The sequence below is a fragment of the Pocillopora damicornis genome, chromosome 14 (genome assembly GCF_964200805.1).
Source record: "Pocillopora damicornis chromosome 14, jaPocDami1.2, whole genome shotgun sequence".
In the NCBI taxonomy this organism is placed as follows: domain Eukaryota; kingdom Metazoa; phylum Cnidaria; class Anthozoa; order Scleractinia; family Pocilloporidae; genus Pocillopora; species Pocillopora damicornis.
Window position 1 is genome coordinate 7351421 of NC_142683.1, and position 17282 is coordinate 7368702.

A 17282-nucleotide genomic window follows, 5' to 3' on the forward strand; every position below is an offset into this window, starting at 1 on the left:
CACAATTTTGTTTTATATAACACACTAGAAACATTAGAGCAGGCGCTGTTGAACAGTGAAGCGTGAGCAAGAAGTTAGTACGTGGGCAAACACAGCACGCTGGTGTGTAACCAAGTGTTCAGCCCGCAATTCAACTGAACGTAAAGCTAGAGTAATCATTATACAGTCAAAGTACTCTAATTCTTGCAGTAATATTACTAGGTCAATCAACTAAAGCTCGTATTGGTGTTTTATAATTATCAACTTTCTGATCAGAAAAAAAACAAAGTTGAAACATTTGGCCGCGAACAAGTTTCAAGAATTTAAGGCAGACACTCCTTACATTTTTTATGTGGAGAAGTGACTCTCGATTTTTAGTAGCATGTTGAAGACCAAAATCTAAGCCACTGCCAGAACGAAAAATTTGCCACGATCGCGCAAACAACTAAACTTACACAAGATACTCAAAAGTCACCATAAAAGACAGCCATAAACGGCCAAAACGTCTGTGTTAAAGTATAATTCATCCGAATATTCCATCAACGGCCAGAGTGGTGTTAAGGGGATGGTCAACGAGACCCAAAGTGAGAAACAATGTTTGTTTCGCATTTTGAAAACTCATGGGGACGATAGTCATGCGCTCAGTCACGTGCCTTAAACTCCATTCAATCAATGCAGTAAAAAAATAATGAAAACCATAATGATCCTCGGAAATATACAGCGTTAAAATTCATTTCTCTCACTCGTCTGTTCACCAATATTCTAGTTTACTTATCACATTTGGGTGAAGTTGAGTTCTAAAGAAAAAGATTTGGATAAACCAATAAAATATTCAGCAATATTTCGTTTTCGTGTGTTAAACTGTGTTAACTTACACGCTAAGCGTGACATCGATCACGCTTAACCAAAGAAAAGATCAAGCGTGCTAACTTCACCGAAACAAGACAGTGTCTTTCATTGGTTAAAAACAATATATGCGTATATTAGACACGCTAAATGTGTTGTGTTGGTGTGTTGTTTGCGTGTTATCATCTTTCTCCCTGAAATCGTATGGCGGGGTCACAAATGGTCGCATCCCCTGTAAACTAAACAACATTAGGTCCTTACCTCGTCGTAGTTGGTGTCGAAACATAAGATGATGTCGACACTGACGATGATGTTGAGGCGCTTGATCCCGATGATGATGTCGAAATGCTCGAGGAAGTCGAAATTGACGATGAGGTTGACACACTTGATGAAGTCGACACTGATGATGATGTGGAAGCACTTGATGATGTTGACACTGATGACGATGTTGATACACTTGATGAAGTCGAAACTGAGGACGACGTTGAAGCGCTGGAGGATGTGGAAACTGATGATGATGTTGACACTGACGACGAGATTGAAGCACTCGATGATGTTGATGCCGACGACGATGTGGAAATGCTCGATGAGGTCGAAATCGACGAAGATGTAGAGACACTAGATGACGTTGATACTGACGACGATGTTGAAATACTTGATGACGTCGATGCTGACGATGACGTTGAAACGCTTGATGATGTTGTTGGATAGCTTGTTGTAGGGACACTACAAAGAGATATTATACAATATTACGGGGAACGGTAACTTTAGTGAAAATCTATTTTAAGTGTCAAAAGAAACTTCATTTGGAAAAAATAATTAATGACATGGGTTAAATTGCTACTTTTTAACTCATTGACATAAAAACATTATAGGAGCGAGGAAACATTTGTGTCTACATGCCAGAAATGTTTACTTCGTCAGCCAGTGAATACTGACAAACAAACCTAAGTTTGTACTAAAAAAAATTGTCCAACTCCGTCAAAAGGTAATTCATATAAAAATGATCTCAAACAAATCATGTTTAATCTTCTTAAATAATCTTAAGATAAAACTAACATGTTGTACAAAAATGAATTATCTCAAATAATAAAGAAAATTTAAAAATACATCAACACCAACCTTCAAATAATAGATGTATTAAATTATGACCATGTGATGACAAAGTAGAGTCGAGAAAATACAAAACGGATTCTTAAAGTGGTTCAGAAACAAGGACTCAAAAATATCATTTATACCTCGTTGTTGTTGGTGTTGACACACTCGATGACGTAGACGCCGATGATGATGTTGTCGCGTAACTTGAGGTTGAAGCGCTGATTGGAAAGTTTAATAAACCAAAATATAAGTCAAATGTTACATAAAAAATGCAAAAAAAAATTTAAAAGTTCACCAACAACTGGCAAATGACACTGATTCATTTAAAATACACAATAATATGAAAATAAAGGCAATGATCCAACTGGCCCTCTCTTAAATAATCGTTGATAAAATCGACTTTTTCAGTTACAGTTATGAGCTAACGTAAAAACACCGTGTTCTTTCTCACCTTGACGACGTTGAGACACTTGACGATGTTGACGCAGAACTGGATGTGGACACACTACAAGAAATTAAAAGGATTTGCCGTGTTTTTATGATAAGCAGTTTATCTTTAGAAGCTTAAAATAAAGTAGCTGCAGCTACATCTGAGTCTGATCGATCTTAACTTAAAAAAATTTCAATACCTTGAGGAAGTTGATACACTCGATGAACTTGAAGTAGACACACTGAAATAAAAACATCGGCAAAAATCTCAGATCAAACTGTATATGTCCTTAAACAAACCATAATCAGAAGGTCTTTCTCAGCAATTCTGATAAGACATGATATTCTTTTGGTTACATTGAGAAACACTTGGATCCTTATTTGTAAGTGGTACGATGTCAACTAAATATATTAGATATAAAAGCATACCAGTCAAAGTTTCAGTTGCATTGCTATTACCTAAAGAGTTGACGATATTACATTAAAGTCCCATACGAGATTGAAGTGAGTCTATGAAGCGCATACCTTGTTGTAGTTGGCGTCGAGACAGAAGATGATGCACTTGATGAAGTTGATATTGACGACGAAGTTGAAGCACTTGATGATGTCGATACTGACGAAGAAGTTGATGTTGAAATGCTCGATGAGGTCGAAATTGACGACGATGTTGAAACGCTCGATGAAGTAGACACTGACGACGATGTTGAAGCACTTGATGATGTCGACACTGACGACGATGTTGATACACTTGATGAAGTTGATATTGAGGACGAAGTCGAAACACTTGATGATATCGATACAGAAGAAGAGGTTGAAGCACTTGATGATGTTGATGCAGAACTTGATGTAGACACACTAAAAAGAAATATTAATCATTGTTTCAGAAAACAATCACTTTGTTGAAGGTTTAATTAAATTCTCAAAACAAACTTCACTTTCAAAGACAAAGCTTCAATTGCTTCTCTTGGAACTATAGACGTTAAAACAATTTCTAGCTTCTTCGGAGCCATCAATATAGAATAATGCAGTAGATAATGAATAACAAGTGAAACTTGCGTCAACACACGTTTAAAATGACATTTATCCTAAAATTTACATTTTTTTCTCTTACAAAGAAATTTGAGAAAAAGGTAACGTGTTGCATCGAATTAGACTTCTTCGAATAATATAAAAATCGTCAAAAATTACCTTGAAGAAGTGGATACACATGATGAAACTGACAAAAATGTGGACGTGGAACTCGAAGTAGAAACACTAAAAACCGACCAGTCTACTTCTACTAAAGAACAAGGACAAGGGTCTGGGTATCTTTTTTTCGCAGAGTCTAAATTAAGTCGAGAACCAAAAGAATGGACACCTCCAGAAACATGGTCTGAAATATATCATCACTCATACCTGGTTGTTGTTGGAGTCGAAACACTCGATAACGTTGACGCCGATGATGATGATGTTGACGCAGAACTTGAAGTTGAAGCACCAATGGAAAGTAAAACACACCAAAATATGTCACATTTTATATATACAATAAAAAAGAGAGAAAATTGAAACAAAAACAAGAATTGCCACAAGCTACTAACCACAGGCAAATGAAACTATGCATCAATTGCGAATTACAATAAGATAAAAATAGAGGCAACGATTCAACTGGTCCTCTTACGACTGATAAATGACTCGATCAACTGTTTTTAGTTAACATGAAGATCTGATGTAAAACCATCATATTCTTTGTTACCTGGACGATGTTGAGACACTTGACGAAGTTGATGCAGAACTTGATGTCGACACACTACAACAAAATTTAAAAATGTCGGAAAGGGAAACAAAGTAGTTAATCTTTAAAATCCTCACAGCATTTTGATACAATTAAATTTGAGTTCGATGCACCTCAACCTCAAAACAAATTTCAAATACCTTGAGGAAGTTGACACACTTGATGAACTTGAAGTAGATACACTAAAATAAAAACATGGATGAAATTTTCGGATCAAACTTTCTATAAACAGTACGACTAAAGTTTAAACTTAAGTCCTTAACAACCCATGATGGGGAGGCCCCAGGGGTTTTTTATGATAGTGTATACTATTCTTTTGGCTACGGGAGAAAATCTTCTGTTGAAACTCTGTAATATTAATCAACATATGGTAGAAACAAGAGCATACCAATTAAGGTTATTATTGTATTGCTACTGTCTCGAAATGTGGCAAGATGAGATTCGAGTCTCATTTGGTTATATGCCACCAAACTGAATCTCTGCAGTTCATACCTTGCTGAAGTTGGTGTCGAGACAGAAGATGATGTCGACGCTGATGATGATGTTGAAGCGCTTGTTGAAGTTGATGCAGACGATGATGTCGAAATGCTTGATGAAGTCGAAATTGACGACGATGTCGAGACACTTGATGAAGTCGACACCGATGATGATGTTGAAACACTTGATGAAGTTGACAGTGTGGAAGATGTTGAAGCACTTGATGACGTCGATATTGACGAAGATGTTGAGGCACTTAAGGATGTCGAGGCTGATGAGGATGTGGAAGCACTTGATGATGTCGATACTGACGACGATGTTGAAGCACTTGATGATGTTGACGCTGATGATGATGTTGAAGCGCTAGATGATGTAGATGCTGAGGATGATGTCGACACTGACGAAGATGTTGATACACTTGATGATGTGGATACTGACGACGATGTTGAGGCACTCGATGATGTTGACACTGACGAAGATGATGTGGATAAAGACGACGATGTTGAAGCACTTGATGATGTTCCCGACTGACTGCAGACCAAAGCAAAATTCGTTTTTATTAACAACGTATTTTAGATATACATTAACAGGAAATCCAACAACAAGAAGTAATCTCGACTCTTAATTGATAACTTCAAGCATTTTGTACTTAGCAGACGCTTCAGAGAGCGCTCAGTATTTATAAATTGAATTTCTGAGCAAAAAAATTGTCATTCTATTAAAACGCTTCAGTTATGCAAATATGGCATACAAGGACACAGAAACTGTTAAAACTCTTCAAAATGAAATGAACACTTGAGAAGAAGACTCGGAAACTTAAGAGCAAAATTTGAACTCATAAAGAAAAAGATGGAACACCTGATTGAATACCAAGGCCATGCAGCGTTTTGTCAGAAATAATTTCCTGACAGTCGTCGTTTAGTTGACTATTTCTTTTATTCTCTCTTTTATTACTCAAGTTACAACTGGGACTAGCTCTGATCTCTGGGAAAGTGTGGGTCACCGCTTATAAAGGTGACACTTACGGAGCTGTCAATCTCTAACCTTTGTCATGCCTTTACACTTAACTATCGAATCACACCTTCGCGATGTTTACGCTTTATGAAATGTCTTTCTAATTTCAATCTCTCAGTCTTACGGTCAAGTTCGGGTAAAACAAAAACAAGATTGACAAAATAAAAATCATAACAAACTTACTAACAGAATTAAAATCATACTTGAAATAATGTCTCAAGAGAAAATAGTCCTTGAAGGTTGTTGCATAACAGCAGAATAAACACAAAACCTGGAGAAGAAAGGGCACACCCAAGGTACCACCCCTGAAAGAGCTACGTGCTAGCCACATAAGTTATCTAATCACAACTTCATTGCGGAAGATGAAAAGTACTACATGTTTACACCTAAAGTCACCTCTAAGTATAAGAGGTGTCAAGCGTGCTAAATTACACCTGTAAGATGAGACCGCCAAAAGGAATAAGAAATGATCAACTGGCTTATTACAATTTTTTACAAAGTGGCTTATGTGCTAATATATACTTTCTATTTATTTTCACGTTCAAATAAGTAAAAAATCACCTATAATGAAAATTCTTGCTCGATGCCAATTTTGTCTTTTAACAGTTGCTTAAAGGTTAGATTTTGCTAACATCAAATGTAGACAAGATAAGCAAAGCTGTTGGTAAAATACTGCTAGTTATCAACACAACCTCAGGATCGATGGCGTACCACAGATTGAAGAAGAGAAACCAGCTCAAGAAAGTTGCTCTCTGGCCCTGGAGTCGATGTCTTGGCCACAAACATTGACATTTCTCACAGGATTCTATTTCGGAATGCCACTATCGACAATGGCGGCCAAAGACAACTACACCTTATCATTTGCAAATTTTCAAAAAAGATGGCTCGGAGTGTTTTAAACTTTAAGAGGTAACGCTTGCCAACTTAATACTGTGATTTGGGGCATCAGTCTTCACCTGTGATCCAACAAATTTACGATTTATAGTCACCTGACGCCCAAATTTGTTTTAGGCTGCAAAACAGTGCACAGTGCATATAACTACAAATAGTGATAGGAGATGCAATCCTTCTCCTTGAGAGAAATTCATTGGTGCCCATTAGTCTTAATCACTTAAAGACCTATCCAAGCTGAGAGAGCGAAAACTTTCTGTCTCTCCGGCAGATTTAGTGTATCTTGGCGAGTAAGTAGAACTTAACATCATAACGTGTAGCATTTAAATGAAATGTAGTTCTAAAACCAAAGAAATGCCATTTAAACAAACACTTAACATATTTTAGCTGTGGAAGACATTTAGCTAAAAAATGCATGGCCAATTTAATAATTCCTCCTCGATATTTCTGAAATCTAAACGTGAGCAAGACATACTTAGTAGTTTGTTTGACTTATTTCTGTTTCCTTTTAAATACAGCTTAAGATTATAGTTTGAATTCTAACGATAATCCTGTCAATAGAAGAATACCCGGTCGGTATTTCTTACCACTTAGTTTAAGGCAAATGAAAATCAAGTTGTTAAAGGGCACAACTGAATGTGTCCCATCAATTTTCCACAACAATGTCCTTGGTCTGAACCACAACCTTGAAAGTCTTAAGACTTCCCTTTTGCATGAATACGACTTTAATTTCAATATCACCGGAGTGACGGAAACAAAACTGACCAATGCTGATGAACAGCAGAGATACAAAGCTGCATGTTCGAGGGGGGAATCCTTGAAAACATGTGTTCAAAATGGGAATAAAGAGAAAACTATTTGACATTATCGCTCACCCATAAAATCATTCCAAAGTTAAAGCTGCTCTAAGACGTTTTTATTGATTCTAGTGAGTTTTGGGCCTGTCAACATGTTATATTCCTATTTAGTCCTGAGGAGGTACCTTTTTGGAATCTAAGTAATCAAATTTATGTATAACTATGGAAGTAAGTCGTCAACTCACCTAGAAGGCAATGAAAAAACGGTTTCGGAGGCTGTCGAAAGAGTGTACGATGAGGGAAACCTCGTTGATGCCTTTGTTTCTGTTTGAGGCTTAAATGACGTCGAGACAGACTTTGAGGTGAATACCCTGAGAAAAAGGCAGCATAGATTAATCGGACTACACATGATTTTTTTAAGTAGAGACACTGAAAACCAACGAGGCAACTTTTATAGAGAGCTGAGGTCAAGGGTACTTATATTACTATTAGTCCTAACTAAGTCGAGAAAAAAATGGATTAATGTAACAGTCCGGAAATAAGGTTTTAAAATAATATTCATATCTCGTTGTTGTCGGAGTTGAAACAATAGACGAGGTCGACACCGATGATGATGTGGATGCTGAGCTTGAAGTTGAAGCACTAATTGGATAATAAAACATACCAAAATATTGTCATAGTTTACATATAAAAAGCCAAAAACAACCAAAACGTAGGCGACGATTTCAAAAATCCGCTTACGAAAGGTAATTGAAAGTATGGATCATTTGCAGAACATATTGAACTTGAAATATTGGCAATGATCCAACTGGTCTTCTTACGACTCATAAATGACGCGATAAACCATTTTCAGTTAACATGGAGATCCAACATAAGAACATGATCTTTAATACCTCGACGATGTTGACACACTAGATGAGGTTGATGCAGAACTTGATGTCGACACACTACAAGAAAATTACCAGATTTCAAGCGTCGTAAAAGCAACTGAAGTATTTTATCTATAAAGTCTTCACATGTTGATTTAATTGTGTCTCGTGCACTTTAACTTGGAAAAAAAGTCTAAATACCTTGAAGAAGTTGACACACTTGATGAACTTGAAGAAGACACACTGAAATAACAACAAGAACAATTAAAGTTTAAACGTAAGTGCTTAAAAACCCATTTTAAGGGTGTCTAACGGGTTTCTCAGAAATTGTGGTGAAGCGTTAAATATTTTTTGGTTACGGGGAAATGGCTAGCAACCTAGCTTAGAACTTGTCTGATATGAAAGAAGATATTACAGAAACAAAAACACACCTGTCAAAGTTATAGTTGTATCGCTATTGTCTCAAAATGCTACGATATGAGATTTTGAAATCCATACTGTTACACGAGAATGAACTAAATTTATGCAGTGTGTACCTTGTCGTAGTTGGTGTTGAAACAGAAGATGTCGACACTGATGATGATGTTGAAGCGCTCGATGAAGTTGATGCAGACGACGATGTCGAAATACTTGATGATGTCGAAATTGACGACGACGTAGAGACACTTGATGAAGTTGACACTGACGATGATGTTGAAGCACTTGATGATGTTGATACTGACGACGACGTTGAAGCACTTGATGATGTCGATAATGACGACGATGTTGAGGCACTTGACGATGTTGATGATGATGATGACGTAGACACAGAACTTGAAGTTGACGCGCTGATGAATAAAAATTTGCATATCGACTTTGAGGTCTAATACCCAAGAATATTGATTTCTGTTGAAGACAATCTGACTAAAACCATAACATTTTTATGGTAATTATTTAACTGTTCTAGTTTCAGCAGAACTTGCCCTTGGAGAATCATCTTTTAATTTGTTTCTTAAAGACATTGATTCGATAAAAAAAGAATACATTATCAACTGTGTAGAAAATGTTATGAAACAATGGCTTCCCAGATAAGGTGCACATTCGTCGAAATATGAAGCACTCAAAAAGATTGGAGAGCACTCATCAAGCTTGAGTTGCTCTCGGTAACACCTCCATCTCGATGAGTAATTTTAAGGCGTGGTTCAAACGAAAGAGATAAACCGTGGAAATTTTTTCTTTGGACAGCTTTGAAGTCTAGACAGAAGGTCTCTTACATATCATTTTACCTTGTCGTGGTTGGTGTTGAAACACTTGATGATGTCGATACCGATGATGACGTGGACACAGAACTTGAAGTTGACGCACTGATTGATAAAAACAAAAACACAAATGAACTTGACACAATCTCCTAGTTCAATAAATACAATAAAATGAAATAAAGCCGATGGTCAAAACGGTATTCTTACGATTAATAAATAAAAGATGGATCATGCGAATTTATCATAAAAATGTGAAGCAAAACAATCGTATTCTTCGCTACCTTGATGATGTTGACACACTTGACGAAGTTGACGCAGAACTTGAGGTCGACGCGCTTGAAGAGAAATGAAAGAATTTCAAGTGTTGGAAAGGCAGATATTGAACAACTTTTCACCGAAGTGGAGGCGGTTATATTTACCGAGCGGCGAAAATTCGTGGTCAAAATCCAACGCTAACCACCAACACTGCGTTGAATAGTTGTTCTAAAATATACTAGAACAATAAGATAATGTAGCAAAAAAAAAGTTTTACAATTATAATGTGTTCGAATTCTGGTGTTCAGAGGTAAATGGCAAAGGATATTTAGAGTTTGAGTCACCAATCAGAACGCACCTTCGATGCCATCCATAGTTTCAAGTCTAGACTAATGTAGTTTATCAATTAGCTTTTAAAACATGTTGCTATAACCATACACACGTGCTTGATGCACTCTGACTAAACCAAATTATGCGAATCAGTACCTTGAAGAAGTTGACACACTGGATGAACTTGAAGTAGACACACTGAAATAAAGATATCGATAAGGATCTCACTTCAAACTATAAATACAAAGCACAACTTAGATTTTATCAGAAGTTATAAACGATCTATTTTTCTGCGGGCTAACTGACGATTATGATGTAGCTTTAGTTGCAGGGAAATATCTTGCAACCTAATTAAAAACTTGGTAGGAGCCACTAATTATCAACTACTTAATAACCTCGACCGGTCATTATAAGAAAATCTCAATTTGACATTTTGCGAGATTGACCTCGCTGTCACTCGGTCAACGCGGCTTGGCAGAGGTTTGAGATTTTCCAGTAATGAGCTAGTGGTCAAGGTTATCAAAATGTATAGCATATGACTTACAAACAGAAAAGGCAAAAAACGTATTTAAGAGGCAGTCTTCAATTCACATTTGACGATGCGCACATCTACCTATTCAGTACGGAACTCAAACCCCAGGTCGAATTTTTCAACGCAAGCCCGTGGAAGACACCACTTCCTTACATGTTCCTTCCACAACACACATTCATTTTCTCACAGCCATGAAAAAGTATTCTAGTATAGAGGTGTTCCAAATTTAAATAGAAATTTGGTGCGATTATTAAGGTAACGTTAATGCGAACATAAATGACAGAAAATTGCTTCAAAGTACTCCAAACACGAACGGATTCTTGATAAAATGAAATAAAAAAGTCTTAAAACGCACAGCCCTGTCAATGTTTGCTTTTGCTTTCGATAATATATCTTCACCTTCTGAGAGATTCATATATGATCTTAACAAGACTTTTAAATATCTAAACTAAATCAGAAATTCTGCTGCCAACAAATATTCTCTCGGCTGCTTACGTCTGATGTTGCTGGCAGCTAATTTAAAACTTGTTTACTTGCGAGGGAATCTATTGATGAGAAACACCAAACCATGTGTGACGAGCTTTGATCTTTAGTCAATTGTTGTGAATTCATGGAATCTGATAAATTACAAGTTTTTGGATGTTCTGCTAAGGATCCATGACAGATCTGCTGATGGTGTTTTCACTTAGCGATTCATGCTTTAGTTACGAATCGGCAAACTTTGATTGTCCTTCACTCGTGCCCTCAAGGTTACCAGCCATTAAATCAAAAACCATTTCTTTACATGATATATTAAGGAAAAATTTTTGTGGATTGTCATCATGTCACTGACAGCTTTCCGATGTGAGTTATTAACGATATTTGTGTTTCTTAGTCGCGAGCTTGAATGTGTTCTCCTTTGTTTACCTCATTCTTTCTAGCGCAATCTCGTGGTTAATTTAACACGACACCTTTGCAGTTTTTCTAAACTTTTAACTACTTGTATAGGATTGAATGTACTTCTTCTGGCAGCTTATCTGCCTTCATAGTTCTCATGGCTCACAGTTTCAAAATGCACAAAAAGACGCTGCGGTACTTGTTTGACATTTTATGCTCTTATTAATTTGTATTATCCGTACTCGGCCCTTGGCATTAGTGCTGTATTATGCTCCTCTCAACTTGCTCTCAGGCAATCAGAGTGCACGTTACATTGGCCACAAGCCAAAGCCATGTAATAAATGATAGAAACATACGCACACCAATAAAAGTGAGTTATATTGAAGCTGTTGTCTTAACCTAAAGAAAATTTTAAGGCGCCTGGGATGAAACTATGCAATGAATACCTTGTTGTAGTTGGTGTCGAAACCGATGACGATGTTGAAGTTCTTGATGAAGTTGATACCGAAGATGATGTCGAAATGCTTGATGAGGTCGAAATTGACGAGGATGTTGAGACACTTGATGATGTCGAGACTGACGACGATGTTGAAGCACTCGATGATGTTGAAGCACTTGACGATGTAGATGCTGATGACGATGTTGAAGCACTTGATAATGTTGAAGCACTCGACGATGTCGATGCCGACGACGATGTTGAAGCACTCGACGACGTCGATGCCGAAGACGATGTCGAAGCACTTGATGATGTTGACACTGACGACGATGTTGAAGCACTTGATGATGTTGAAGCACTCGACGATGTCGATGCTGACGACGATGTTGAAGCACTTGATAATGTTGAAGCACTCGACGATGTCGATGCCGACGACGATGTTGAAGCACTCGACGACGTCGATGCCGAAGACGATGTCGAAGCGCTTGATGATGTTGACACTGACGACGATGTTGAAGCACTTGATGATGTTGAAGCACTCGACGATGTCGATGCTGACGACGATGTTGAAGCACTTGACGACGTCGATGCCGAAGACGATGTTGAAGCACTTGATGATGTTGAAGCACTCGATGATGTCGATGCCGAAGACGATGTTGAAGCACTAGACGACGTCGATGCCGAAGACGATGTTGAAGCGCTCGACGATGTTGAAACTGACGACGATGTCGAAGCACTAGATGATGTTGACGCCGAACTTGACGTCGAGACACTATAATATGTTTCATAATTTTTAGGAATGTTTTGAATGAAAAGGTCACCATGATTACAGGAGCCTTTGGGTATTAAAGGGAAATTAATTACCTAAGACTAACCAAAAGGAAAGCCACGATACTTTATGGCAGAAATTTTTTTTTCTCTCGTAAAAAAATAAAGGTAATATGTATAATATACTTCATTTTTCTAAAGTAAAATTGAAATAAAATCAACACACACCTTGAAGAAGTGGATGCACTAGACGATGTTGAAATTGACGATGACGTAGACGCAGAAGTCGATGTAGAGACACTGAACACCAGAAATAAAACGATATTTAACGAGAGCAACAGACAAAGTTACAATATATGTGTTTCTCAACTATTAACTCTAGACTAGATGGGATCATCTTGATGAAATAAATACGTCCGAGTGTTAAGTTATGCTGTGAAAAAAATTGACTCGTTAAGAAATCCAAAAACATTGTGTCAAAAATATCCTTCATACCTCGTTGTAGTTGGTGTTGAAACACTGGATGACGTCGACGATGATGATGTTGACGCAGAACTAGATGTTGAAGCGCTGATTGAAATGTAAATCACACAAGAGATGTTGTTAGAAGTATTAAGAAAACAAAAGCTGAATCAGTTTATGCCAGAAGAAGAAAAGCTGCAGCAAGGGGAAGGTAAGACTGAGGCTGTCTCCCTGATACAGCCGACGGGCGGCAAAGGGTGTTTAAAAAACAAAGGCGAGCTCTCAGGTTGAGGCGAACCATAAATGATATTGTGGAATACGAAACAAGTACACATCTCTACACTATTAGGGTAGAGTAAATCAATAACTAACGGATGTAACATGTTTTACTGCCATGAAGTGGTATTCACATATGAACCAACATAATCCCAAGCACTGGGGAAAAAGACAATTATAGAATGAGGTTGAGTATGATATCATGAATAATCATGAAGCCTGCGTTATCTGCCGAAGCCGGAAGGCCGCGGAAGCAGATAAAAATGCTAGAGGTTTAATAATCCATGATATCACACAAAAACCGGATTCGATAAATGTTTTATGATGCATTTTTTAAGAATATCAGGAAAGACACCTTTCTGAGTTTTGAAAGTATAGGAGCAGTACATGGAAGAGGCGCTTGGAAACTTTGAACTCGACGCGATGACAGAATATCTACAGATATTGGGTTATCATGTCACCTTTACACGATACTGTATATTGACTGTATGCTCTTGACCAATAAAAATTTGCAAAGTAAGTCTAACTTATGATAATTCATATATCTGTTATCTGCCCGAACAGACAGAGCTGCCTTAAGCCTTAGGAAGGTAAAACCTTGGCTGTTCCCACCCTTAGCGGCTTGCCAAAACCACTATTGAAAAAATGGGAAGGGATAAAAAGGGGTGGGTGGTGAAGGAAAGGCAAAGCTGAAAGGAGAGTTCTCAGGTTGAAGACGAACTTCAAGTGAAATTGCAGAGTATGAAACGTACAAACATTAAAATAAAATGCTTACAGATCAATACTACGTCTTAAAACGCCACTGAACGGTATTCAATGTCTCAAATTTGCACATTTACTAAAAAATACCAAACTATTGAAAACAAGAGGCAATACTCAAAGGAGCCCTTCAAAAACTATTAAAACAACGATCATTTACAGTTTACATAAAAATCTAATTCAAAACAATGATGTTCTTCCCGCAAAAAATTCGTGTAGCGCATCATATTAAAAATTCGCCCTTTTTCCCTTTGTCAAATCTCCTTTTAGCCCTTTTGTTTAGCACGCATGATTGACATCGACATTACTTTACTTTTTCCTGCATAAATTTGTTCATACGTTTGGTGGATATTCCCTACTGTTGATTTTATTCATTCAAATCAATCTTTCAAATCATTCGATTGTTTTGATGGTTTTCATTGTTCCTGATCTCACCACAAGTGACCTTATTTGCTGTCTTTTGTCTTTATTTTCTCTTTTGATAAATCTTGATTTCTGAATCGAAAGAACTTTTAATTGATCTGTTTGTAGCAACTGCTTTAATTTGATTGACTTCGCTTCAATTTGCTTTAATTCATTTCGTTTAGTTTTCCTTGTATCTTCAAGGTGAATAAAGGAGTGCACTAGAGATGTAACAAGTGTCTTAGCTACATTACATCCTTTTCATTACCTTGATGAGGTTGACACACTTGAAGAGGTTGACGCAGAGCTTGACGTCGACGCACTAAAAGAGAATTAAAAGATTTCAAGCGTCAGAAAGGGAGATAAAAGAGTTTTTCAGTTCAGTCTTTTTTGTCTATAATTAGATAAGAGTGTGATGCAAAAAATTCTTATAAAAATTCTTCATACCTTGAGGAGGTGGACACACTTGATGAACTTGAAGTAGACACACTGAAACACAAAAAAAAAATCAGCCATCTCTTCACACTAAGCTATAAAATGTCACATGAAAGAGGTCTCATAAATTTTGCCTAACAAACCATGGTATTTTTACCAGCGATTATGATAAGGCACGTATTTTAGTATAGACTAGAGGGGCTTGCAACCGTGATGAATAATGAATGGTATATCTCTATTTTAAGTGCTAAAATCTATTTACAATGGAATCTATAATTCTATACTCTTTACATATGTCGATTACAATAAAATTTGAAATATGAATACATTCATATGTAATACTAGTAAGGCTTACAACCTGGTTTAAAAGTGGGTGTGGTATCAGCTTAATTATAATGAAGCATTAAGATTTTCACTTCAAATTGTGAGAATTTTGGTTCAAATTATGACAAATGAAAAGGCCTTAACTGAATCTATGCGGTAAATACCTCGTTGTAGTTGGCGTGGAAACAGATGACGATGTCGACACTGACGATGATGTCGAAGCGCTTGATGATGTTGATGCCGATGACGATGTCGAAATGCTCGATGACGTCGAAATTGACGACGATGTTGAAATACTTGATGATGTCGATACTGACGACGAAGTTGAAGCGCTTGATGATGTAGACACTGACGACGATGTTGAAGCACTCGACGATGTCGATGCCGAAGACGATGTTGAAGCACTAGACGACGTCGATGCCGAAGACGATGTTGAAGCGCTCGACGATGTTGAAACTGACGACGATGTCGAAGCACTAGATGAAGTTGACGCCGAACTTGACGTCGAGACGCTATAATATGTTTCATAATTTTTAGGAATGTTTTTAATAGAAAAAAGTCACCATGATTACAGGAGCCTTTGGATATTAAAGAGAAATTAACTACCATTTACCAGCTAAAAATTGACCAATAGGAAAGCCACGATACTTTATGGCAGAAATTTTTTTTTCTCTCTTGAAAAAATAAAGGTAGTATCGGCAATATACTTCATTTCTCTAAAATAACATTGAAATAAAATCAACACACACCTTAAAGAAGTGGATGCACTAGACGATGTTGAAATTGACGATGACGTAGACGCAGAAGTCGATGTAGAGACACTGAACACCAGAAATAAAACGGTATTTAACGAGAGCAACAGACAAAGTTACAATATATGTGTTTCTCAACTATTAACTCTACACTAGATAGGATCATCTTGATGAAATAAATACGTCCGAGTGTTAAGTTAAGCTGTGAAAAAATTGACTCGTTAAGAAATCCAAAAACATTGCGTCAAAAATATCATTTATACCTTGTTGTAGTTGGTGTTGAAACACTGGACGATGTCGACGCCGATGATGATGTTGACGTAGAACTAGATGTTGAAGCGCTGATTGAAATGTAAATCACACAAGAGATGTTGTTATAAGTATTAAAACAAAAGCTGAATCAGTTAATGCCGGAAGAAGAAAAGCTGCAGCAAGGGGAAGGTAAGACTGAGGCTTTCCCCCTTATGCAACCCACGGGCGGCAAAGGGTGTTTAAAAAACAAAGGCGAGCTCTCAGGTTGAGGCGAACCATAAATGATATGGAATACGAAACAAGTACACATGATCAGGGTAGAGTTAGTCAATAACTAACGGATGCAACATATTTTACTGCCATGAAGTGGTATTCACATATGAACCAACATAATCCCAAGCACTGGGGAAAAAGACAATTATAGAATGAGGTTAAGTATGATATCGTGAAGTACTTCCGGCTTCGGTAGATAAAAATGCTAGAGGTTTAATAATCCATGATGTCATGCAAAAACCGGATTCGATAATTGTTTTATGATGCTTTTTTTTTTTTAAATATCTGAAAAGACACCTCTCTGAGTTTTCAAAGTACGAGTGCAATACACAGAAGAGGCGCTTGGAAACTTTGAACTCGACACGATAACAGAATGTCTACAGATATTGGGTCATCATGTTACCTTTACACGATACTGTATATTGACTGTATGCTCTTGACCGATAAAAATTTGCATAATAAGTCTAACTTATGATAATTCATATCTATTATCTGCCCGAACAGACAGAGCTGCCTCAAGCCTTAGGGAGGCAAAACCTTGGCTGTTCCCACTCTCAGCAGCTCGCCGAAACCACTAAACGAGAGAAAAGAACTAGAGAAAAACAGGAAAGGATAAAAAGGAGTGGGTGGGGAAGGAACGGCAAAGCTGAAAGGAGAGTTCTCAGGTTGAAGACGAACTTCAAGTGAAATTGCAGAGTATGAAACGTGCAAAAATTAAAATAAAATGCTCACAGATATCGA

General features: G+C 37.2%; 1 protein-coding gene across 41 annotated transcripts in view; it reads right to left on the reverse strand.

Moving 5' to 3' along the window:
* LOC113671094 (uncharacterized) overlaps positions 1-17282 on the reverse strand; it is a 95163-nt gene that overhangs the window by 44351 nt on the left and 33530 nt on the right. For 34 of the 41 annotated variants that reach the window (XM_089194513.1, XM_089194530.1, XM_089194533.1 and 31 more), the window contains 25 exons: positions 16280-16357; positions 16014-16085; positions 15429-15776; positions 14953-14994; positions 14774-14827; positions 13102-13176; positions 12835-12906; positions 11849-12610; positions 10151-10192; positions 9691-9744; positions 9437-9514; positions 8708-8998; positions 8373-8414; positions 8196-8249; positions 7867-7944; positions 7548-7673; positions 4616-5131; positions 4264-4305; positions 4085-4138; positions 3748-3813; positions 2878-3207; positions 2553-2594; positions 2375-2428; positions 2064-2141; positions 1087-1551 (listed from right to left, as the gene is read on the reverse strand). In XM_089194513.1, the coding sequence (XP_089050639.1) occupies positions 1087-1551; positions 2064-2141; positions 2375-2428; positions 2553-2594; positions 2878-3207; positions 3748-3813; positions 4085-4138; positions 4264-4305; positions 4616-5131; positions 7548-7673; positions 7867-7944; positions 8196-8249; positions 8373-8414; positions 8708-8998; positions 9437-9514; positions 9691-9744; positions 10151-10192; positions 11849-12610; positions 12835-12906; positions 13102-13176; positions 14774-14827; positions 14953-14994; positions 15429-15776; positions 16014-16085; positions 16280-16357 (3915 nt within the window). The remainder of the gene's footprint in view (positions 1-1086; positions 1552-2063; positions 2142-2374; positions 2429-2552; positions 2595-2877; positions 3208-3747; positions 3814-4084; positions 4139-4263; positions 4306-4615; positions 5132-7547; positions 7674-7866; positions 7945-8195; positions 8250-8372; positions 8415-8707; positions 8999-9436; positions 9515-9690; positions 9745-10150; positions 10193-11848; positions 12611-12834; positions 12907-13101; positions 13177-14773; positions 14828-14952; positions 14995-15428; positions 15777-16013; positions 16086-16279; positions 16358-17282) is intronic. The other 7 variants (XM_089194516.1, XM_089194540.1, XM_089194522.1 and 4 more) reach the window with 7 other exon arrangements.